Source organism: Dermacentor variabilis, chromosome 2 (genome assembly GCF_050947875.1).
Source record: "Dermacentor variabilis isolate Ectoservices chromosome 2, ASM5094787v1, whole genome shotgun sequence".
In the NCBI taxonomy this organism is placed as follows: domain Eukaryota; kingdom Metazoa; phylum Arthropoda; class Arachnida; order Ixodida; family Ixodidae; genus Dermacentor; species Dermacentor variabilis.
Genome location: NC_134569.1, coordinates 23,744,834 through 23,770,791, shown reverse-complemented (window position 1 = coordinate 23,770,791; position 25,958 = coordinate 23,744,834). Strand labels below are relative to the sequence as shown.

The 25,958-nt window shown below is 43.2% G+C and overlaps 1 protein-coding gene across 8 annotated transcripts in view; it reads left to right on the top strand.

Moving 5' to 3' along the window:
- LOC142571514 (AT-rich interactive domain-containing protein 3C-like) overlaps window positions 1-24,621 on the top strand; it is a 253,855-nt gene extending 229,234 nt beyond the window's left edge. For all 8 annotated transcript variants that reach the window (XM_075679937.1, XM_075679934.1, XM_075679935.1 and 5 more), the window contains 3 exons: window positions 1,904-2,172; window positions 6,209-6,427; window positions 9,415-24,621. In XM_075679937.1, coding sequence (XP_075536052.1) covers window positions 1,904-2,172; window positions 6,209-6,427; window positions 9,415-9,524 — 598 coding nt within the window. In that variant the 3' untranslated portion in view covers window positions 9,525-24,621. The remainder of the gene's footprint in view (window positions 1-1,903; window positions 2,173-6,208; window positions 6,428-9,414) is intronic.
- The last annotated feature ends 1,337 nt before the right edge of the window (window positions 24,622-25,958 follow it).

Sequence of the window (25,958 nt, the reverse complement as noted above, 5' to 3'; positions counted from 1 at the left end):
GGTATCTAACCGAGGGCTTGCGTATGTTCGCGCTGTTGCTTTGAGTTTATACCTTAATGGCACGGGCACTGTTGATATTAAAAATCTTGCGAGCCTTAACATCCCGAATAGCTTGCCCCTGTTGCACAATGCGTTGTTGTTGTCGTTATTGCTTCACTTAGTTCAAGAACGCTGCCAACGTTTAAAGGTGTTGTAGCAAAGGACACCCACAAAATTTTTATATGTCACTGTTTTATACTAATGAGGAGAAAGGCTGTTCCTTATTAGTAAACTAATAGAAAAACATTTGTTTCGCTTCTATTTTGCCACTATTGGATTTGTATTCGATTCCGTGTCAAAAATTGCTATTCGCACAACCGTAGAAAAGGAGGCGTTGTTGTTGAGGGTATTTCTTTTCGTGACAAATTGGGCCTACTGCCTTAAAGCTTTAGCGACCTATAGGGTCTACGTCCATCGGAACAATCAGTTTAGTTCGATACGCTCTCGTTTGTTAAATTTTTTTTAAAATGTATGCCTATTGACTAAGTTTGAGCGTAGAAACGGGAGCAGGGAAAACGCGAGAAGCATGTAATTAACCGACTAGACTACCTAACTACAAACTAAGTACAAATAAACGGATGAATAAAGACTGAACTGTCCCATTTGCTTGTAATCAGCCATGTCGTTTATCGACTGTTGTACATCTCGCCGCTGTTTTCCGCGTTGCCCCTTGCCATTCTTCATCGAGGGCAATGCAGAACGACACTCGAGGCATATCAGCGCATCCGGCACATGCATACACATCAAACATTGTCCAGCTTTTCCCGACTGCAGCAAAATCAACCATAGGTGCCCGACATCGGTAAAAACAGGCTAGCTGTCCCTGAAAACCGCCTGTCGAGTGCTTGAAATAACACGCCTCAATAGCAGTCAAATGTCCATCAGGCAGCGCGGAGAGTCACAACAGAGATACTCGGCAGTATCGTCCCTACCTGCACCTAACAGCGAGCTGTCTGCGTCTGACTTCATATGCGCATCGGGAATGCCTTTCATTCATTGTTTTCTCTGGCAAGGTTCAACCTTGTTTTCCGGCTCTCGACTGTGGCCCTTGCCCCAGATATTCCGGTGCCCTATCGCTTGCTGTCCGTCGAGCAGACGAGAATGGAAGACGTTGGAATTGATCGGGGAATTCGTTGCAGTGTCCCTTATCGCACGTCCGTCCTTGCGCGTCTACGGCGGCCGCTCAAGAAGGGTTCGATAAGCGAGTCCGGCGTCCTTCCGGCATTCACCGGCGAAGGGGACTCCGCGTCGGCAACTCTCTAAACATACAGTCCTCGGATGCTATGCTGAACGTTGTCAAGTTCCGCCTTATTGTCACATCCGCCATCTTGTTTGCTGGGATTGGCTCAGAGGTCTGCCAGGACCTCTCCGATTGGCTGAAAACGCCAATATGACAAAATTTGACATGGTGGAATGTCGTGTCCAGAATAACACCCCTTTTCCGTCTGTATGCAAGGCAGTCCACTAAACCACTAGGTATAGGGAAATGAAAACTAGGTACATCAATACAAACTGCGTGCAATTCAGCATATCGAGAGAAAAAAAAAAAAACACGTAGACGTAAACTGCATATTTGCATAAGTGCGCAAACTTGCACTTAGTTTCGAAACGAAAGTTCTGATAGAGTATATTTAAACCGTTTCAGGCCTCCACATGTTGCACATGCTATAAGATAAGGTCACCGGTGGCTGAAATTAATTGCGAGTCTTCCACTACGGCGTCGTAGCGCAACGCAGGCGTATAGCTTTACGGACGCCATCAGGGCGAAGGGCCATTTACGCTATTCACCAGCGCTGAAGCCGTCGCGGCATGGCGCGAACGTGTCGTCCTCCGCAGTGGTCTGAGTCGTTCGCCGTTTGTGCAGGTACATGAAATACCTGTACCCATACGAGTGCGAGAAAGAGAAGCTGAGCCAGCCCGACGAACTGCAGGCGGCCATTGACGGGAACCGGCGCGAGGGACGACGCTCCAGCTACAGCCATTACGCCGAGATGATGTCCTCGGCCACGGCGGCCTCACTCACGGGGTCCCGCGGCAGCAACCACCACACATCGCCCATCAGCCTCGTGTGCCGGCAGGCAAACGGGCACGCGCCGCCACCTACGCAGCACCACGCGGGTGGACCCTCGTCTGGTCAGTGACGTGTGTCATTTGTGAAACCCTTTCGAAACTTTCGAGGATCTGCTGCACTAACGGAACGTAGCCTCCGAGATCGAATAGCGCGCGGTGTGTGCGCACGCCGATCTCGCAGGCCTCGAAAGGAAGTGTGTGTTCGAGACTGCAGCACTCAGAGCTGCTACTGGCCAATCTAGTTGGGCTTGTGTGCATAACGCCCCTTGCACTCTGCAACTAAAGCTCAACGGTCTCCATCAGACTACGCCTCGCGTAGCCTGCGCAACCGCATTGCCGACCAGCACAATGCCAGCACGCGCGCAGGTTCTCTATTGGAAAAATCTGTACTTAATCAGCCGGTCTACGCATGCATGCCAGTTATGTAGACTTTTAAGGTAGGTTGTCCGCACAAATTGCAAAGAAAAAGAATTGCTTGGCTTATGTGTAAGCGCTTTCGAATCTGCGTGCTACTTGATCCTGCACACTAGTGAGCACCTTACTTAGAAGTCAGCACGCCTTCTAGCTTGCACAAAGTTGCAGTTTTTGCGAGGCTAGAATCTCACCGGTCTTGTGCGCTCTGATTGAGCGTCTATCTCCCAAAGCGCCACTGACAATTCGCCCTTTGTTTCCCGTAATCCCTTGCTATTATATCCTCCACACTCAGTCGCCATATTCGCGTGGCATTTCGGCGTGTCCCTAATTTTGCCCGTGTAGTTTTACAAGACTGTTCTTTAGTAGACGCGTAAGTGTGAAGAGCGTGTCAGAATTTAACGGCGTTATTTTCAGGAACTTTCATTACAAAAAAAAAAAAAGTTTTGATGCCATCCCAGGAACTCACTAAGGCTGCTTACGCAGGCTGCTAAGGCTACATTACCGATGCACGGCTTCAAGTGCACCCATGGTGATGGTTACGCCTAAGCACAATTTGGCAAGTTCAATTAATTTGGCGTGTGACGGAAGGTAACTCATACCAAAGTGTTGTAGACACAGTGGAACTGAATGCATGTCTTGGAGTCTCCTTTGGCCATCCGCCAAATGGCCTTAAAGCTGTAGACAAAGGTTGTGCCTAAAAGATGCACGTGATGTATGTGCAGGCAGAGGAACGTTGTGGCACTATGTTCTTTCATTAACGAAAAGCGTCAAGTCGGCATGCCTCTAATGAGCTGCCGCCCAAACATTCGTGGTGTTAGTAGTGTTTTTCTTTTTGTGTGTGTGTGTGTGTACGGGTACGACCTCTCCTGGTAATTACCGTATCTGGAAATGAAGTAAAGTGGGATGCGTAAGGTTTTAAGCACATAAGCAGCTGTCCAGAGTAGTTTGCACCAATAAGCTGTCGTCAGAGTGGTTCGATGAACAGGTTTCAGCGAAAAGGACGCAACGACAAAACGCAGGAGAAAGAGAAGGCGAGCGTGACCAGCGGCGATCTTGATACTGGGCGTAATTACACGCCAGTTGCGAAGAAAGTGGGGGAATGCAAGCTGCAGCTGCGCCGATCTCAAAGTTGAATTAAGACAGCCTCCAAGCGACAGGACTGAGAAGGGGGCCTAACGTTCGATTCCAAATGGTCACGGTAGAGGGAACGAACATGACTCCATTTAAATGGAAATGAACTCTGTCATCATAGCTGCAGCCGTTTCGGTCCGCGGGCTTGCGAACACTGTGCGCGTAAGCGCTCGCCGTCCCTGATTGATGATTTGCCGCACTGCTGTGCGAGTGGGACGCGTGGCGCCGTCTTTTGGTGATGGCCGTAACTCGCCTGACAGAACAGCAGCTCGCACCGCCTGACACCGGTCGCTTACGCTTCTCGCGCTGTTTTAGGCGCTGCCGTTCGATTATTTATACCGATGGCGCGCTCTTTACGCTCACTCGAGACCAGATTCGCATTGGAATGTTAATCGAACGGAACCTCTGTTATGTCCTGAGCGCGGTTCACTAAATCTTGTGCGCACGGCGAAAAGAGAAAGGAAAACGGGGGAAGTGGGCGGGTGTAGAACGGGGCGGGTTTCCAGGAGGTGAAGGAGGCGAAGGGTAGCACGGTGTGCTAACGCCGCCAAGTTAATCGGGTTGGCCTGGGCGAGGCTTGAGGCGAGCGGATTGTTTATTGAATAAGCGTATTCACACGCTGTGGCTCTACCTGGCTAGACCGGTCACGATATTAGATTACCGCGACGGTGCGCCGGTGCCGGAGGTCAGGCGGGTCTTCGTCGTTGACGTCGTCTGCTTGAAGTGCGGCTGTCGAGTAATTGGGAACGACCACTCTAGAGTGGCTTTTTGTCTTTCTTTCTTCCTCCTTTTCGGTTCCTTCCGCTGGATGAACTGATTGATCTGTTTTGATCCGTGGCCAACTTCACTTTGCCCTCCTGCTCTCGTGTCGCCGATTATTATGCGTTGCCCAGTGGGACATATATTTCTTTTTTTTTTTCTTTCTTCCGGCAGTTGTGTGCGTTAAGAGGATGGAATGACCTCGGCTTGTGGACGTGCATGCTTCGTTTATGTGGGCTTGTTTATGCAGACGGTTAAAAGTGTAGACGTGACCACAGCCGACGGTTGAAAATTACTGTTCCCCTTAACGTCAGGCGTGAAAGACGTCAGTATAAAAAATTGACATTCCTGAGCGATTAATTTTTTTTTCTTACATTTACATCCACGAGTCATGTATGAGCCTTGTTATGAAAGTTCTACAAAAGGGTTGTAAGAAAGTGCAAATAAAGATTTGATCACCTTTGTATAGTGTCAGAATCACCATGTAGAGCACATTCTAAAAGGCAGTAAGTGATGGCACATCAAACCGAGGTATAATTCCTGTGCTCACTCTAGCGCATTCATCAATTATACCCCCCCCCCCCCCTTCACTTGATACCAATACACAAAGCATGCTCAGAGTTCGAAGTCGAGGTTTGGAACAGGTATGATTGAAGAACACTAACATTAAAAGGTTGTCAGTACAGCAGGCGATGTCCATCAATACTAGTGGAATGTTACATTTGATTTCAGCCATACTAAAGTTGCAGCTGCAAATCCATGAAGTACTATTAAATGATAAAGACTATTTTATTGGTCATCTAGTTTATTTTGCATGATACAAATCTCAAGTTGCTTGCAGTGGTCTGTTGAAATCGCTGTTTTTGTTGTAAGATATCATTTATTGGACTGTGCCTAGTGCAAGATTAAACTCAAGCAAGGACTACCCCTGCACTTATACACAGTCAAATCCCAATAATTCGACCACACTGAAAAGTCCCGGCAAGAAACCATTGCTACAGAAGGAAAACTTGCTTGGTTAGAATGCAGAAGCATGTCACTTTGGTTCCTTTGGGCCCCCAACTGACCTCAACTGGCAAACCTTCATGCGTGTAGCGGTTACTCAAACCTTGAAAATGCAAGAAATGAAAGCAGATGGCACTACTTTTCTTTTCTGAGGATTTTTTTCAACACTGATGACAGTGTTCAGGTTTTCGGCCACTCACTGATGATGACACTTTCAACAATGTCACAGTACAACATTGAGACAGCGTTTAAACATGTTGGCACTGTTTGCTGCATGCCGGTTGATTTGTGCTTCAACAGGAAGAAGCCAAAATGCATTACAAACAACTTCCAGTAATATAAACTATTTAAAATTTGTTCATGTTGCCGTGATTTATTAATTTTACTTTTAGGATAATTCAACCAAATCTCGCACTCCTGCAAGAGTCAAATTAACAGCAACAGCTGTCTGCTGTATTGCTTGGCTTTCGTATCAATTTGCGAAATAGGCTGGGTTAGCATCATTTAGGCATTTCATATTTCCCTATGATAATTGGTTAAAGTGACATCTTGTTCTTAAGTGTACAGACAATTGCTTTTTTTATTGTGTACTTGTTTGTTTTTAAATTTGCTACTCTCTCAAGTTCCGGTCACATCAACTAGAAGGAATGAAGCTGCCCTTTCTCGATAATTAAAAATATGTAATGTGAACACTTGGTTTCAGTTGTTTGTGTTCACCAGTTGTATCTTGTTGGCACATTCAAGCTCTTAAGCTTTGCTTTAATGTAACTGCATTGTTGCATTCTTTCAGGTGATGAAGAGAATAGCCTGTCGCTGTTCGTGCCGCAGCAGGAGGCCTTAAACCTGGAAGTTCCACGTGGCGGGAGCGCAGACCACAAAGTTCTAGATCCACGAAGGCTCCTAGGTGAATCGCTGGGTCCACCTGCTTCTAAGCGATTTATTTCTTCCGAAGAAGACAGCCTTCTTGCCCACTCTATGCACACAACACACATCAAGATGAACAGCAGAGGTGAGTGCTTTTTTGTGCTTATGCATGCAGCACTGCACGCATAATGTGGAAGAAGTGAATTCAGCTTCCACCTATATATGGTTTTAATATCAAGTTATCTTTTCGTCTACTTTCATTTCGGTTCTCCTTATTATTTTCTACATTTCAATTAAACATAACCAGTGGCTTCCACTAAGCTTTCTCTGGCTTTCTCCTATGGTTCTAACAAGAAATTCTGACCCTTGGTTCCTCTTATTGCTCTTTATTCTTCTTGCTTATGGTAAAATCACAACTGACTGTGAAATACTTTTGCACTTGTGTGGCTGTAGGTAAAAAAAGATAGCAGAGGAGTGAATGAATACAATAATTTGCAATTTATTGAAGTTGTAGAGACAAAAGCAGGTAACCTTGACCTTCTGTTCTGGTGTATTTAATGTGAATTAGGCCATAGTGGTAGGAAATCTGATTCCGAAGATTACAATGCATCCAGAGTTATTGTTGTTTAGCAGTACCCTTAAAACAAAACGCTCGGAACAGAGTGAGCAGAATGCACGTATGGGATCAATGCATCCAACCGTCCAACACAATGAAAGCTTTCTTTAAGATAAAGTTAGTTGTGGAATCTGCAGAAATATGGCAATGACTCTGCCAGCTGTTTTTTTGTAAAGTGAAGCTTTCTTTGCCTATCACTCCAAGATTTGGTGTAAATATGCCGATGTTATCATGAGTAATGTTTCTCTATGCAAGATGACTTGCATAGAACTAAATGTCGGCCAAAAAAGTAGTGCAGTGAGTGCACCTCTGTCCAGCGTACTGAAAGAATAAATTGTAGCATAAAACCTGTATATATAATGTCGGCCCATGGGTATCTCTAAAGCACAGAGACCTCTTAACAATAAGTACTGACAGAAAATGTTTCTTGTTGTTATTGCTTTATTGGAAAGCTGTCACACCAGTGTCACGCCAGTATGGAGCCTCAGTTCTCTGAAAACACAACGAATAATTAAGTTTTGATGCGACAAGTTTAAAATGTGTGCCAAGCACAGCATGGCTTCGGATGTAAAAAAGGATTCATCAGGTCATTGAAACTTGTGGCATTCTTGTGGTACGAGATGCCACTGATGCATACACATACATGCAGTATAGCTGTGCTGCTGAAAGCTGAGTTCCTACATTTCCAAAAGAAGTGAACAAGTGGAAGAGCTATTTTGGCAGTATGGCCAAAATGGCTGTGCTGCCATAACCACTGCACCAAACTGATTATTTATGATGTCACTGAACTGGCACTTCAGCTTTCGGTGATGTGGCAAGTCCCTTTTCTCATATCCGAAACTGCACTGTGCTTGATGGGCATTTTTATTGGGCCCTACGAAAGGTACTGTAATTATATCTGGCACTCACAAGGAATTGAGTCTTTATGCTGTAATTGCGAAGTCCACAGTGTCTTCCCTCAGGATCCACCAGGGTATTGAGCATTGCAGTACTATATTTTTACCATGATTATGGTTTGTTATATACATAAGGCTTTTGCAAGTATACTGTGTTCTACAAATATGAGGCTGACTTGCTGATAGTGAAGGCTGCACCAGCAGTTATGCAAACATAAGTAATGTGAAACTAGCCATAACAGGTAAATTCCTGCAGAAAGCTTTCGTGACAAGCATGGGGTGTTTCCTCAGTGCAGTTGTGTTGCGTGTGTGTGTACCTCATTGAGCAGAATATAGACTGGCATATGATAATGTAGGCTGTTTTCGCAACCCTGGAAACATAAACTTAAAACACACCAAAATTGGTGCATTTTTGCTGATAGCTTATGTAGCGATTGAGCACAGGCTACTCTTACAGTCCTACAAACAATGTGAAAGTGCTTGAGCCCATACTTTTCTACAAAACACTTGATGTGAGTACGGCATGTTTCTGTCCTGTCTTGGCAGTGGCCAGTTCCACCTAAAAGACGGTCCTTTATAGCATCTTCGGCTGTGCTGATAGCCATACATGCACGTCTACGACTGCACAAATACTATCACACAAGCACAACTGCACAAATATATTTCTATCATGCCACAAGGGTGAATTGTAAAGTCTTTGCCCCTATTTTTTTTTTTCCAAGCCAAATTGCGGCTCTAACTGCAAAGTCAACCTGCCCATTCTCAGCAGTGGCCCTTTCTTGGACCGGCCCAGCCTTGTCTGCCGGTAGCTCTGCGGCACGGCAATGCTGTCAGTTACTGAAGATGCCGGTTGTGCTTCACATGTCTATGGCGTACGAGCAACGAAGTGTGATTCGTTTTCTATGGAGCATGGGATGAACAGCCATCGAAATCCACAGGAAAATGCAGCCCACATGTGGGGAAAGGTGTCTCGCTTTGAGAAGTGTGAAGTGGTGCTGTTGTGAGTGCACAATAGGCTGTCAACGCCAAGACAGCCTTTTGTCCAGTCTGACAGTGGTTCCACAGTCAGCTGGACGAGTTATACCACAGGGGCATCTCAAATTTAGTGCTGCGTTCGCACAAATGTTTGAACAGGCGGAGGGATTATGTGGAAAAATAGTGCAGGGTACGTAGAATAGTATGAATATTTGTAATTACTTGCATGTACCTTACTTTGGCTAATAAAAAATAGGGGCAAAAATTTTCTGATTCGCTTTTATACAGCCATCAGCAGCAAAATGCATTATTTGGCTTCACCTGTGGGGCACGGTGCCGTGGTTTGATATGCTTTTTATCAATTCAATAAACAAATAAGAAAATTATGTGTGCATGAAAATTATTATGTGTGTCCTACACTATTGCTGCTACCTCGCTAACTAAAACAAGCCTTACATCATTTAAATTCCAGCATTGCATTGGACCTGGCAATTCTTTTTCAAATCAAGCTAGGATGCTGCTTATGTGCTAAACTTGATGAGAAGTTCTTGGTTAAAGAGAAAAGAAGGAGAGAAATAAAGAAAACTGCACTTATTCTTTATTGTTCTCTGCTTCAAAGAAGGACATCTATGTAATTTCACACAGGTGACGGCAGAGGCCAGGCTGACAATTCCATGTCCGTGACCATGGAAGTAAATGGCATCATCTACCACGGAGTCCTATACCCACAGTCACACAGAAACAGGCTCTCCTAGGTTGCACACCTGCTTGCAGCAATGCTGGACTCTTTTTGGAGGCAGCCTGTCAACCAAAACACTGACGAATGAAATGTGAGTGCACCAAGGACAAGAGACCGAAAACTGCTGCATCCCCTGACAATGGCAAAGCTGATCTCCGCTCCAAGCCACCATGTTGTTGTGTGCAGATATCTCTTTTGCCTCAATTCTGCCCTGTGCGCACTGACAGCCCACTTGTCGGAAAGTTGTGCATTGCGTGTGTGTGTGTGTGTGTGTGTGTGTGTGTGTGTGTAAGCGTGTTTGTGTGCAGTTGTCAATACGCACTTGCTCATGACAGCAGTGTCCTCTTTCTTTCGTTCTTTTTTTTTTCAAATGCAATTGTACATTAATTTTCATTCTTATTTACATTTTTATGCTGCTATATTATATATAATTTTTTTCATCATTCCTTTTAACTAGCCACTGCGTTCTTCACACTGCATCTGACTGGCATCCAGTGCTTCTTCCTCTTTTGTTGTTGAAGAAATTCATACAGCATTGCTACCAGCTCCCTCCCCTATTTCGTTTGTGCATTTGTACAGTGACCTGCATTTTTATCTAACCACTTTAAAAAAAGATGCAGCGCTTATCACTGCTTCATTCTCACTCAGATATCATCAGAGGATAGAGTTTTCGATCTGCATTATGACAATAAGACAATTTTTATCATTGTTAGCCTGTTTAATCCAAACTTCCTTTCCTGACAGGCAATGGCACCCATTCATATCTATGCAGCAGATTGTTTCTGAAATGGAATGGTGTGATTACAATGAATATTACAAATATTTTATTTTTGTTGACCCAGGCATGCAAACATGCCACCTGCTTCATTCAGCACTGAGAACCAATAAGCTTGATGTTGATTCGATATTTGAGGAAAAAGCACAAGTCACGCTATGTTGTTCCAGTAAAAACAACTTTCCTTTCATAACTCTTCCTGCCATAGCCCTGTTTGAATGTGTGTAATTAATATGTTTACACTACAAAAGTTTGAACACATGCGAAATATGAAATTCCTCGCTACCTGCAAGCCAGCATTATTCAGAGGTACAGTCATGGCCTGTCTGGATGAGCTGCCTGAGATTATGAGAGATATTATCGTCACTTACAGCACATACATAGACGAGAAACAAAAATGGACCACGAAGACAAGTGCATACCCAAACCTTGCTTCGATTATGAGAGAGGCTCCCAGAATTCTTTTTTTCCCTTAAATGTTCTATCGCTTAACAAAGGAAGTAAGATAAAACAGCAACAGCATGTGACTCCAATTATTCTTCTAATAAAAATCTGCAGTGAGAAAATGAAACACGTTTCTCTACAGTTAAACAAGTTTCAGAAGTTCTGAGTGGTTCTTTCAGCTGCTTTTGTTGAGGTGCAACTTCTCTCCAATAAAAATTTCTAAAACACGTTTGCCACTAATATAATACACACAGAAAGGTGGAAATATTGATGACACAGCTGGATGTAGCATTAGGTAATGTACAGAGCGGTCCACTGCTAAAGGAAACACCGGAGCGCGTGGCGTCTGCTCTGTGCCACTACCAGCTGGCGGCGGCAACGAGCTTCGTGCAGTCGCGGTGAGCGCAGTGGGCGCTGCTCTTTTGTCGTTTGCTACCGTCTGCAGCTGAAGTGAGTGTAGCATGTGGTGCTCTTTCGTCGTCTGCTACCGTCTGCCACTGCGCTTCGGATTGTTGCAAAGCAAAGCGTTCATGGGTTGTTAAAGTTGGCCAGAGACTGCCTGATCACACTCGCATAGCTAGCCGTTGCGAGGCTGAAAGAGAATTAGATGGTGCAAAATATTATCTTGCAGTTATTTTTGCCATTTGAAGTCGCGAGACAAACATGACAATTTTTACAGACTTCTCTCTGTGGCGCAAACATATTAGAAAGCATTTCCCCGTATATAGTGGCCATCTCATGCGCACTACTACATATTTGATTTGCTGCAGTGTGTAGGCTGAACAAGTGCCTTTAAAGAGCATTCAGTAGAATTCACAATGGTAAGCTCGATGGGGTAACATATTGGTGTGTGTAACATGTTAAGCTCCCGCAGTTGCACAGACTTTACTAACGAGTAGGTGCTGAAGTTTAGCAGCATGCGAAATTGTTCTAAAGCTTTAGGTTAGCGTTTACAAATGGTGTCTTTGTGATTACGGTAGCCATATTAGGGTACGCATTCAAAATACTGATTGCTATAACCTTTTCATTAGGGCTTGATGTCAAAGGTGCTGTTAAAAACTTCCGTCATCTTATTGGGCTTTGAGGAAACAAAAGGGCAATTCTCGTGTGTCACTCAATATCTGTTCATGTCATCCTTTGCCTCCCACACTGCCTTCATTCTTGAAAGAAGACTGGTATACAAGGCTCCACAGAAGGATGCATTTTGCTTCAAATGTTCCTATTCAGCCTTGACAGCACTCCAAAGCCTGTCCGCAGAGAGCCTATGCAGGCACTGACTTGCTAAGGCCTTCTTCATGGTCCCACCAAGGTTTTCTATGGGGTTCAAGTCAGGAGACTGTAGTGGCCTGCTCAGAACTTCCACTTGGTGATGCAGCAGAAGTGATAGATTTTTTTGCGGTGCGCACAGGGGAGTTGTCATGTTGGAACAGGAAGTCCTTCAGCTGGGAAGCACCATTTGCAGCATGAGGGAGGGCAATTTGTTTGATGACGTCGCAGTATTTGACAGCCGTGAATTTTCCTTCCATTCTGACAAGAGGCCCGAGGCCGTCCTTTGTCATGCAGCCCCACACGCTGATGACTGTCCTTCCGCTTTCAGCAGGCTGCTCGATGTATTCCAGGTTGTAGCTGAAGTATGAAACAACCGAGGTTCAATGCGCGCAATCAGGCTATGGAAGTCGTGGGTCTTTTCATTAAACTGGAAGTTCTTGCGTACCCGACGCTGCATCATCACGTTCAGTATCCCTCCAATATCTAGAGTTCAGCTTGTGACACACAAAGCTTTTTACAGAATAGAACTACAAATTGCTTCAGGAAGCTCTAACCATAAGAAATGACACTACTCTTCCTGGTTTGTTATATTTGTGGTATAAAAAACTCCTGAAATGCAATGTAGTGTAATCTGTCATTGCCAATACCATTGCTATATATTAGCCACCATTTCTATATATTTCTACCGGAAAAAATTGTCCGCGTTTTTCAAGCTAGCCTTAAAATAATTATTTGGGAGCAGTTTTTCCCTATTGTCAACCGTGATAGGCCTTGCGTGATATTACATGTAGGGTTCCATAAATGATACTGTATGTTGTCTTATGGAACATCGTCCTTCTTTTACAAACGCTTCCAGGAATTCTCAGAACTAGAGAGATGAGTTTACAACTATCGATAATAAAAACGAAAAATCGTGCAAGGAGCAACATTACAATACTAAAGGTATATATTACCGAGTGCAATCAGGGTGCAAAATGAGTTTCTTCTGGTCCCAACAGGTGGGGAAAGTAGACTTGTCCGTAAAGACGACCCTCTTACAATCTTGCGTCGTCCAGCCTACGTGACATTACACAAACTGAAGTCGCTTGTCCTTGTTAGCAGTGCAAAGGAGGAGCTGTTCTGCTTTCTGCCTGATACAAGTGTACAAGTGGCGCTTCACAGTTGCCTTTGAAGCGTTCAGTCCAAGGCTTTCTTTGATGTCTTGAACAGAAGCCTGAGGTCTGTCAGCCACAGCAGCTACAATGGCAAGGTCTTCTGCATGGCTCGTGGCCCAACGCTGCGGCTTCCTAGGAGCATCCTTTATGTGTTGGTTGCTCTCATTAGCTTGAACAATTCTATTAACTATTTTGAGTGGCCTCTCCATTAATCTTGAAATAGTGTACTGACTGTACTTTCCTAGCCACAGTCAAACAACGCGCTGCCTTTCATCACACAGCACTTGAGCCATTGTGGAACAGCAGGAGTAGACATGCGTACTAAACGTTTTCTGAAGTGGGCAATTCTTTATGTGTATCGATGAGCTGAAGAAAAGATGGCAGTGTCATTGCGACATTTATCTGATTGTAGATCAATTCCATCGCTTTCCTTCCAGCTGGAAGGAAGGTGGCTGCTTTCATGTACAAACTATGCAAGCTGCTTTCTTCATGACGATCCGAAGCACGGCGGCACACAGTAGTAGACCGCGAAGGAGCATCACCTGCTACACTCACTGCAGCTGCAGACAGTAGCAGATGACAAAAGAGCGCTGCCCACTGCACTCACTGCACCTGTACGGAGCTCGTTGCAGCTGCTGGCCGGTGGTGGCACAGAGCAGATGCCGCATGCTTCGGTGTTGCCTTTAACAGTGGACCACTCTGTACGTTCCTGGGTGTATTCATTGACTGTATCCTGCAGTTTTTATTAAGAGTGGTGTGCATAAGAGATGGCAAGTTATTGTAAATGTACACACTTTATAGACACTTGTGCTCGTTAGGATATAAAAATGCATTGAAAAGTAGGAGAGAATGTGTATCTGTGAGTGAATGAGGCAGAGATTTCAACATTTTGTATTACTCTCGGTGTTTTCTTTTTTCTAGGTTGTCTTCAATATTTTGTGCAAGTGTTTTTGCACATTGCTTCTTCGTTGTCCTTCAACACTTGTTATTCTTGCAGCAAAAGCACGTTTGCCTGGCGTTTTTACAATAAACTATATATCCAAGACCCCGCAAGCTACTGCAAGCATATAAAATCCTAGCTTTCTTTTAAGCGCAATGCTGAGAAACTTTTTCGAGTGACCCAGCAAACATTGCTGGTGGTCCAATGTAAATGCACTAAATGGTGAACTGGTTCAGTGAAGGACCTGGTTCATTTAGTCGACACACTTACTGAATGCTGCATTGCTCAGGGAGTCTCGTATAACTAGCTTGTGCAGGATTACACTCAAATTGCTCACGCAAGTGACATTTTGCAGTGAGTGCTGTTTCTGGCACACTTAACTGGTTGTTTTGGAGTGCTCTGGCTCTGCTAGAAAAGTTGTGTGAGGCAGCTTTAAAGCTGTATTACTAGAGTATGTGGGTAAACCGAGGGGCCTGATTTTTATTAGTCATATCATAAGAAGCCAACAAACACTGACACCAAGTACAACATAGGGAAAATTACTTGTGCTTAATAAATGAAATAAAGAAACGATAAATTCATGGAAATTAAAGTGGATGAAAAAACAACTTGCGCAGGTGGGAACCGAACCCACAACCTTCGCATTTCGCGTGCGATGCTCTACCAATTGAGCTACCGCGGAGCCGTTTTCCCGTCCACTTTCTTGGGTATTTATGTGTCCTAGTAGAACCCTGGGCGTGTTAGCCAGTGCCACCACTCACAGACCTTGGCGGCGGACGTGGAACGTCCTTTTTGCCGCAGGTGTCACGAGAACGTGATCTTTTTGGGTGAAGGCAACTGGGCAATAAACCCACATATGCTACCTGAAGGCATCAATTTTGCCGGATTTCCATGAATTTATCGTTTCTTTATTTTATTTATTAAGCACAAGTAATTTCCCCTATGTTGTCCTTGGTGTCAGTGTTTGTTGGCTTCTTATGATAGAGTACGTGGGTATAGCAGTGATAAGCTGGTTTCATCATGGCCATTAAATTAAAGCCCAGTTCCACTCGCAAAAGAATTGTTTGCTTTCTTGTGTGGCCTTCGTAACATTGCCAGGGAGTTCTCAGACTACCAGTAAAATGTGCCATTGGGATCATGCTTGGATAAAATATTGTCCTGTGTGTAAGAACAAACCACATGTGATGATGCCAGACCAAAAAAGTAGTTGAAAGCAAAGCTACTGAAACTAAATGGGAAAGAAGTGAAGCTTGCCTTGTTAAGAGCTTTGCTTTGAAGTACGAACCAAATAAACTAGCCCACGAGAATGTTCTTCTGAGTTTGAAAAGTGGATTTTCTCACTGGAAGAAGGGTGTAACATCATTCATATTGTGTTAAATGACACAGAGTGCATGAGAGCCATGGAGTACAGACAGCTGGAGGGAAGAGGGACTGCACATGTGTTTTAAAAACATGCACCACCATGACCACTAGTGCCGCTGGGTAATACACCAAGGGCTACGTTCAAATACATTCGCAAATACCTAAGCAAATGTCTGGGAGGACGACTGCTGCATTTGCTCAAGTGTAGAACATGCAAGGTTAATGAGGATGATGAGCGTTCAGCTTCCACCTGCGACAAGTTATCTTTTCGTCCGCTTTCATTTACTTTATCATTTCTACATTTCAATTTAAAGAACAACTTAGTTTTGCCTGTGCTTTGCCTGGCTACATTGTCTGCTGTCTTTATGTAATTACAACAAACAAAAAATCTCAGCCTTTGTTTCTGCTTATTCTTCTTGCTCATGTGCTTTTTTATCCATTCTATGTTGCTTGTCAACTCACAACAGTCATTGAGGCATGCTTTGTAAGACCTTCAACCATGTTGCGTTTGTGATAAGGCATCTTTATTCTTTGTTTTGCTTCATCTTCATTTCTACTCTTACCACCAGTGGCCCCAGAAAGTAGTTTTCCATCTTGTAAAACTGTTTTATCTAAGAAATTGCTAGAGAGCTCAATATGCATCGATAGCCCACAGCTCTGTCAGTACATTCTACATGGTTTACTTTATGCTCGGCCACAGTGGTTTGAAGGCTATGGTGTTGCGCTGCTAAGCACGAGGTCGCGGGATCATATCCCTCCCGCCGCATTTTTATGGGGGCGAAATGCAAGAATGCACGTGCCCTGTGCATTGGGGGCACGTTAAAGATCCCCTGGTGGTCAAAATTAGTCCGGAGTCCCCCACTACAGTGCGCCTCATAATCAAATTGAGGTTTTGGCACGTAAAACCCCAGAACTCAATTCAATTCAAATACGTTATCCTATGCTTTGTCTGCTCTGGAAATGGTGGAATAGTGATGGTGTATGACCTATCATCTAGCAAGACTTGGGTGGCTGTAAGAATAGCTTACTGAATGGCAGCTGTCCTCAGCAAGATAAAAACAGCTGCAGGTATGGCAACTCAGTATGTTCATTGTCAGTGTCAAGGTCTTTTCTTATGCTACTCGTGTAGGTGTTGTTTATTTCATTTAGCCATACATTTTAGCAGTTGTATTTTCGATATAATCTTTTACAAAGTCAGCAGAACTCATTGTCCCTGTGCCGAATACAAGTGATTTCACATATCCTTCAAAACAAAGGAAAATAAAGAGAAAGAAAAGGGGACTTGTGATGCCCGACCAGGTGGGCACAAGGCATCCAGGATGCTTGTAAACTCACACTCAATAATTTGGGGGACATGGAATAGAGTCGGTGCTTTGGGTTCTTCGATTCCAAGTCCTCAGTTCAAATTCTCATCCAATCCACTGCATTTCTCGGAAAGGAAAGGGAAAAGAAAACACTGCCAAGAGCCAGTAGAACTTTAGTAGTCCAGGTGTGACCGACTGAGCTGCGTATGTCACATCTTGCTTTCGGCAGTCAATGTACACAGCTATTGTACTTTATATGGGTGCAGTCATTTCTTATTGCATGTTCAAATGAGAGTTAGTGTGGCTATGCCAAAGCAACAAAGCAGAACATCATCTGGCATGAGGCTCTCGAATGTACTTCAAGTGAGCTTTTAATGGTACCTTAAAGATCTTTCTGCAGGCTCCATTCATCGCACATTCATGATTGGAACAAAATGCAACTACTTTACACTTTTTGTTCCCTTTGGAAATTCAAAGATGTGGGGGCATTCGAAAGCAGTCTGCTCTAAAGTTTGTTTACAGATAGTGCATTGATTCCTGAAATGAAAGGTCTGTGATTGATTTGCAGGGTTTAACATCCCTAAGTAACACATGGCTTATGAGAGTGGAGGGCTCCTTGTTAATTTTGGCCACCTGGGATTCTTTGTTGTGCACCTAACCCTAAGTGCATGAATATTTGAGGAATCACAGCAATAAAACACTATAGCCAGTGAGCAACTACGGTGGGTGAATGAAAGGTTTGGGTGCATGATGAAGGTATACGGATGATCAAAATTATTGAGGAGCCTGCTCCTATGGTGCCCCTCATAGATAGCTGCACAGCCTTGGGGCATAGAAACTTATCTGTCGTTTACTTTGACTTGGTGAACAATAACATATCCATGCTCTTTTATTTTTTTTACATAGGCATCACATAATGATGTCATCCATGATAACTTTAGAAAAAAAGGGCAAAACAAAAGACTCATCCAGCAAACTGCCTGTGGTAGAACCATGAAAGCAGAGTACACAAAGCAAAGACAAAAGTGATTAGACTGCAAGAGAGATAGTACACACATTGCTATTTGGGCTTATGTCTTGTATACAGTGGTTCAATGGCTAAAGTTGACTAGACAAGAAAAGTTAACTCAGCTGCATTAGTAAATTATGCTGTAGCAGAACGGGCACCCTCTCCATGGGATGAGGCTTGGTTCAAAGTTCACATCTAGTGTCCTTTTTAAAGCAAACTGCAACATAATTTCAGTTCAGCTAAGTTCGTTATAGATGAGTGGCATAGGCTATTGAAGCTATCCTGGCGAAGCTGATAATCATCCTTCTTATTAACAGCCTTAATGGCACCCAAGCATATGAGGCATGCAGCTGGTGGTTAGCAGATGTGATGAACATCTTTCAAGATTTTTAGTGCTCCGCAGGCACTGTCTAATCTTGGAGGTAATGTGAAGGAGCCATGCTGGTTCTCACTCAATGTCCTGGGTTCTGTTTTACTTCTGGCAAGTGGAAATGGCCGCAAATTTCAAAATCGGTTCTCATGAGATTTTTGTGGCGCATCCGCTTGGCATTTCAAACTTTTGCACAGAGCTACACTATGCTACAGTCTCAGACTCTGTATCTACAGTGTCTGGAAGTGTGCTTTTTACACAATCCAAAATTTTGTTCCAGCTCGCCTTTCAAGCATTCACACAATAAAGCTCCCCGCCCCCACTCTTTCCTTCTCCTGCCACTTGAGTCAGTGTGGATTGCCTTTGTGTTGCCTGCGTTTTACACTAAAGGGGCTCCGAAATTCTTTCTCAACACAGTAAGAAAATGTGCCGATCTGTTAATGAGGTTCCTGTGAACATGTGAGCCAAATATTGCATGCAGAAGGGAATTTACAATCTCGTGTCAATAGCAGTGAGGGGTTGCTTGCTCTCGCATCCGCAGTGTAATTATCGAAAGCAGTTGGCAAACCAGCGCTATTGCCTGATTTCATGATTGTGAGAACATTCTCAGTACAACATAATTGCTAATTTTGAATTGAATAAATGGAAAATATAGATGTCGATGACCTCAGAAAGACAGAAAAATGATTTCATCTTTGCACTGTGCATAGCTGCTTCTGCTGCGCGTGGCCTAGGAGATGGCAGCGGTGTGCTGCATAGCATAGTCTACCACGGTTGCCAGAGGGTGTCGTGACGAGTCCTTTTGCTACCGTGATGCTCAACTTCTTTAAAGCTTCTTTCTGGACAAGTTGGTGCATACTTGACATAAGAATTGTAACAAACAACAGTGCTTGTGTCTCGTCCTTGTTACTTTGTGGTTGCATGTGTTTGCGCTGTTACAATTTTTATGTCAAGTATGCTCAACTTTTGGCTGGGGCATTGCCCTGTTTTCTTTCCCACTGTGCAGCTTCCAGCGTGCTAGCAGAGACGAAAAGAGAGAGAAAGCCGGGTGTAGGTGCGATAACTGCACTTATGGTTGAAGGATTCAAACATATTTTTTCGGCTTGAGGTTCATGGGATGACATACTTTAATAGTGAGACCATTTTATGATTAGTTAGAAAAGTGCTTCAGGGCCCCTTTAACAGTGGCAGATGGCACTGCTATTTCTTCATTAAGATTTTTTCCTTTTTCTTTCTTTGTTCTTTTTTTTTGTGTGTGCTCCACCTCTGCAGGCAGCATGTATGTCTAATTTATATTGAAAAAAATAAAGTTGTGGTGGCGGGGAGGGGGGGGGGGGCAAACACGGCATCCAAGCATGATAATAAAGAAAACTTGCCATGACATGTCACCTCTGTAGATGATTTGAATGAAATTAGTCAGAAGTTCAGCCAGACAAGCTTTTTATATGCACAGCCTCGAGCAATGCAATAATCAGTATTTTGTTTATTTCTTCCTATTGCTGGTACAATGTGTCTGCATTTCTTCAATTACTACCACTTTGAACGACTTTCCCTTCTGGGTTGTTAAGGCATTTCTTGCGCACTTGTTTTTCTCTTCATGTTTTCTGCAGATTTACTGTCCTTCATTCATCTGTCTTCGTATGGTGAACAGAAAATCCAACATTGTTGCTTTTATTCTTTGATTTACACTATATTCGATCCTCATAGTTGATGGAAAATTAGTTAATAGGAGTGCTTCATTGTTTTTTCTCCATGATGAGTCTTATTCAGCATGCTGCTAGTAAAGTCCAGTCATGTTATGAAATTTGTTCTAGCTTTGGATGAGTCCTTCAGCATGTAGGCTCTCCGGCTTAATTAAGCTGTCACCGTGAAGCAGTTCTTGGTCACGCATTTTGAGAATTACTCCTCTCTGCTGACAGTTTAAGTCCACACGTAGACTACTCTCGTTGGTAGGCTCAGTGATAGCAGGCACAGGCTTGATCCTCAGTTCTGTTGCCTTTTTCATGTAAAAGCTATAATGCAGTCAGTTTCTCTACCTTCATGGAGTGTGAAAAATTCCACTTGGCACGGTGTGGCATTACAGATGATGTCTATCACTATTGTTCGTTTCACTTTTCAACATCACATGCAGTCGTATCTTTGGCCATTACTACACATTGTATACCTCCAAAGATGCAAATGTTAGGGATCATGTGTAATAAGAGATGCAAGTGCTTGGGATAATGTTTAAGGAAAGGTGCTAAGACACCTCGGGATACACACAGCATGAACAAACAAGATCACAGATGAAGGGAAGCAAATTGTCATTGATATATAAATGAAAGTCTTGTTTGGCAAGCTTTCTTAAAGATTTATTTGAAGCAGTAATTTGGATCAAACAAACCTTGTGTTCAAAAGCTTTCCAGCTTAAACTAAAGCGTCACGCTGTTCCCCTCAACCATGTTGTCATTTGTGGAAGATGTTTTTATCCTAGAGGTGTACCAACTCACTTGTCTTTAGATTTTGAACACACTGCTTGATGAACTTACTGAGCAGAACAGTGATGCTTGTTATTGAATTCTTTGAGTTTAGTGTTTAATGTTGGCTAATACATGGTGCTCTCTTTGTATATGGTACGGGCAGTGCAATCAAAGGTTACCATGTGAGAATTTGTAAGAAAAAGCAAAGCAGCGATGTTACTCAGTCTTGTGAATAATGCACCCTATTAATGTCGGTTGGGGTAGCTTCCGCTTGCAATCAAAATTCAGTCCATATATTTTGTAGGCTTCAGATTTTGTGCTTAGAGCATATGAAATGCATCTTTTCAACTTTTTTGCACAACCACATAGCTTGTACCTGTTTTCTTTAATTCACAAGTTTTGGCATTACTGATAGCTGTACTAAAAACACAGCAGATTAATGTGACTTGCTCATCAGGTGCAACCACATGAATACAATTGGTGGGATTTCTTAAATTTTGAATGAGAATTGCCAGGATTCATTTGGAATTAACTGAAATGGAAAAGTCACCAGAACGCTCAACTCACTTCAATGTAGGAATCTCAGGGATCTCTTCTGGTCTCGAAGAGGCACATGTATGTGTGCGCATCATGTTTGTGTAAAAGTGTCTGAATGTCTTCATTTGTCTGTCGGTAACTCGTTTTGTGAATCAATTCACCCTACCAAGTGCGAGTTACACAATATGTTATGGCACTGCCCTGCCAATGTGTAGCGTATTTTTCTCTCTTGCATGCACTGTGATGTTGTTATTCAAAGCCGCCTTTTACATGTAGTCAGTTGCTTTTTCTTTCTTTCTTGACTTTTGTTTTTCTAAAGCTTATTCACCCAACATATGCAGCTTTCGAGTGTTGTCGTACAACTCTTCAGCAAGGGCTGGTTTTTATCAGGCCAGAAAGCATAACTATTAAACTTTGGAGTAATGTTGACAGCGAGCAATGGACATGTTAAGTAGTGTGTTAGCTGTAGTGTAATATGTCCACGCCTGTGACGGGCAGCGCTCCAACAAATTGTACTGTTTCCAGTTTGAAAGCCATGGAACTCAAAAACCATGCCATGATCACTGCATTTGTGCTATATATTGGTCTTACCAGTGTGCTTTCTTTCAGTTTATTTCCACCAATGCGGAACATGTCACACTTTTATTCCTCTTCTATTATGATTGCCTCTTGCTTCATTAGAAGATTTGTTTCTCCTGCTCTGCTTACTTCACAGTTATTACTACATTAGTTCTTGCTGCACTTTTTTACAAGCTTTGAAACCTGCCTTCCTCAATTTATTTTCTACCATTTATGTTGTGAAAGAGTGGAAAGAGACAGCGGGTGTCATTTATTATAATATTATTGTTTCTATTTAAATGTGAGTTGTTTTTATATGTTATGGAGAAAAGATAAAATGTAATTTTATGTTGTTGCCCCAAAGCATACATTATGCGGTCACAACAACACCTGCTGGCCGGAAGTGGTGTGTGCGCTATAGAACCAATCCGTCCATTCAGGAGGAAAGGCCTGACTAATGGGGCAGAAGTGCGACGCCTGACGTCTTTCTTATTGTCGCAGTTCTTTTTATGCGACCTGTGTATATAGCACTATTTTAATGCTTGAGAGGCCCTCATTTGCCATACGTTCGTGCACTCTTTCTTTTTTCCCCACCCACCTTGTAACATAACTGTTCTCCTCAGGCTATTTTGTATACTAAATTTTTTCCTTCATCATTTGTTTAGCTGTATTTGCTGAAGTAACAAAGAGTGAAGGAAAGTTGTGCTGTTGTGTGCTTATGTCATGACAGCAGCAGTGTTTCAACCCACCGTTTATTTATACAGTGTCCTTGGGAGCCTCTCCAGTCACGCTCCATTTATTTCCTTGCTTTGAATTTTTAGCCTTTATGCGATATAATGTGTATGTGTTGCATCTCTCTAGCAGGAGTGTACGTGCACTTCCAGATTACGAGTATCACGATGGAACTGTTTACAATCTTCAGTTTTCCTGTTTCTCAGGATTGAGCCTTGTGCATGTACTCTCTGATTTGGCAATCTGAGCTTTCACATACTGGTCTGATCAAATGGGTAGTTTTGTTTCAAGTCAGGAGCACGGATATGTTAAGCTTTACTTGGTCCAGTACGGTGCTGTGGATGTTGGTGCTGGGCAAGCCTAAAAAAGTGCCAAGGCAAGCCTCATCTCTTGCTTAGTCCTCATCCGTGAAATGTGATTTTACACATTCGGGCCATGATATTGTAATGTTGCCTTGTGCGCTGTTTGATGCCGCATTTATCATCCACCATTCATGGCCAGCTGATCTTATGATGCACGTTAAGCATTACCCTGTCCACTGACAAAGCACAAAGAGGAATAGCTTCAAAAAAAGTGAAGCTACAAAATTGCAGCCAGAAATAGAGTAGTTTGCATGATGAACAGTTTACATGTGGTTTACATGATGAACATAGGCTATGTTGCATGAATAAAGCTGTGTTGCTATTGGATATAGTTAAGAGCTAATGTACAAAATAATAAGAATAAATGTAATAGTATGCACGAATGTTAGGTATTTTACATTTCTAACGACAAAACAATGCATAACTCCTTTCATTTACTGACCTACATCATGGCCCTCGGTTTTAATAGAAATAAACTTCAGTTTGTTTGCATTTACAGTGCTCATGGCATTTCAAATTAGTTCATTCTTTCTCACTAAGTGCACAATGTCTTGGAAATAACCTGTCTTGGTAACTTCACACATAGGAAAATCCATGTTAAGTTATTCTCCTGAATAAGCTAATGTAAATACTATTCTTTTTTGTGCACATTACTTTTAACGGATTTTGAATTGCAGTGTCCTGAGCATTGTGTCCAGTACCAAATAACAGCTGCTCATTGTGACCAGAAGCATTAAAAAAAACAGACAAATTAAGGTTTTGTTCAGTTATGAGAAATGTGTTCCAAAAGCACATCATAAAGAAAATTTTGTCTACTCTAGAGCATGTATAGCCTCATGATTGTGCTGTGCAGTTTTTATTTTACAACGTTGTGGCCATTCCACAACCCTGTGCCCCCTCTCTCGTCATCATACTACGCCATTAAGAGCCCACCTTGAGTCTTGCCGTCGTACATATATCTGGCAGTGTCCTGGCGAGCGAGTTTGTTCTGTTAACCCATTGTGAAATGCTTAGAGCATGGGTTTTCTTTTGTTCCTAATTATTATTCAGCGTTTCTTCAATTCGTGCACCTGACCTTGAGATGTGCATATTATGCATGAGAGATCTTGATTGTGTGTATGCTCACGGCTACCTCCCTAGCTTACGAGAGAGAAGATGTGCTAGGGCATGCACATGATGCTTCTGGGAGAGAGGCGAAATAACTTTTAAGCTTGGCACAAAGGTAAATGGCTGCTTTCTCGTTACTGACGAGTAGAGCCTAAATTTTTTTGCTGGTACTTACTGTACATATACGGTAGCTGACGGAATGGCATCATCATGACTGACATACCATAAGCATGGTGGCTGCAAACTTTGTAAACATGTGATCCATTTATCTCGGTGCTTCAAAAGCTGCTTCAACGGCCTTTTTGGTACAGCAGCGTCGGTACCGACAATTTGTGGATTGCATTGTGAACCTATCATTTAGTGTCGCAGTTGGAGGAACACCAAAACAAGACTGTAGTGTTGACGTGTGGGGGGGCACATGTGGTTACCTCTCGGAGCAATTCTGCTTGATCATTATTAGTGTAATGAAAAGAACTGCAGGCCCAACATTTCTTTGGAAGCTTGCAGCACCAACATTGCAGCCACTGTTTTCACTATATGCCTTCCTTCTTTTCTTCCTCTATTCTGTTCATGCCCTTGACCACCTTTTCACGCACTGTGCTAAATATCTGCTTTTAGCATGAATTGTTTGATGGAATGAGCGCTTCTTGAATATGTTTCCTCATGATACCACCGTCTGCTATGATAATGTTATTAGCTTGTACAAATAAAGACGAAAAACAATTTTTGAAGAGAGAAGTCGTCGTATTGCGTGATCATGTTTTCTCACTATTCTCATAGCTGGCTGACACCGGCTGCTTTCACAAACTGACAAGCAGCTCTTGAATGAGGCTGATCTGCATTGGACCCCTCGCCACTGTCTACATCAACTAGCCGTGTCACCAACTCTTTTGTTACTGCTATAAATGTGCTCATTTTCAGTGCTTTTATTTTTTAGCATTTTATTTCAAAACGTAGTAGTCTCAACGTATACTGTGATACACAAAATTATAGCCTGATCACTGGTGTTTTCAATGGATGTATAGCAGTAACTCAGACAATTTTTGAGAATTATTATGTGAAACTACAAAGAAGCAACTAGGGGAACACGAATTAAAGTAATCGTTTGATATTTTTAGTATAACTAACGACAGAAAAAAAAGGAAGAAAACTGAAATCTACAAAATACACACCTGGTTCCTACTTCCCAACTTTTGTAAGTCAGATAACACACAAGAAGTATTAGGATTTGTGGTGTCAATATTAGCCCTAGTGGTGTCTATGCTGTGTGGGAAAGCAGTAGCTTCGCAAATGTGAGAGAGGGTAAGTTTCTATTATGCAGGCAGCATTTGTTTTTACTCAATGCCCCTGTTTTGTCTATTACTGCATTCTTTAGGCTTGCAAAGCAATGGTTGTCTGGTCAGAGAGCATGCAGTAGCCTCCTCATACTTGATTATTGCGTTCGTTCCACTTTTCTGTTCAAGCAATGTGGTCTAGTGTGCGTTCAACTGGCGCCATGGCGCCTCCACGTGCTTTGCTCAGTTCCTGTACAGTGATGCTTAGCAATGTGGAGTGTTGCACAACATTGTACAGTAATGAATAAGGGCACTAGCATATTGTCGCAGTACAACGCGGACAGAAGACAGGGAGACGTTCTTCAAGACAACCTGTCCAGCGACCGACGGCCGAAATCGGACCGATCATTGCACGGTTTCCTCATTCCGGTGCGCTATTGAAGGTCCCTGGAAAGCAGCGTCGTCGCGGCGTAGCATGGAGTCGTCATTTGCATGTCGACCATAGGACCACGGACGAAGAGGCCGGAATGATGTGTCGCGATGCCAGCGATGACGTGAAATATGACCGACGCCTCCGCAGTGAAAACAGAGTGGGCGCCTATCGATGGTGAGCCATACGTCGGTTGTCCGAAATTGCGGCCGTCCCGTAGTGTCGTTTTGCGGTGTTGACCAAGGCGCGGCGAACGACGGCTGGCGGTCTGAACGCAGCGGCATAACGGCCATAGAATAAAACCATAGAAAACCACAGAACACCTGCGTAGGGTGCCTCAATGTCAGCGCCGCCATATTGAAGC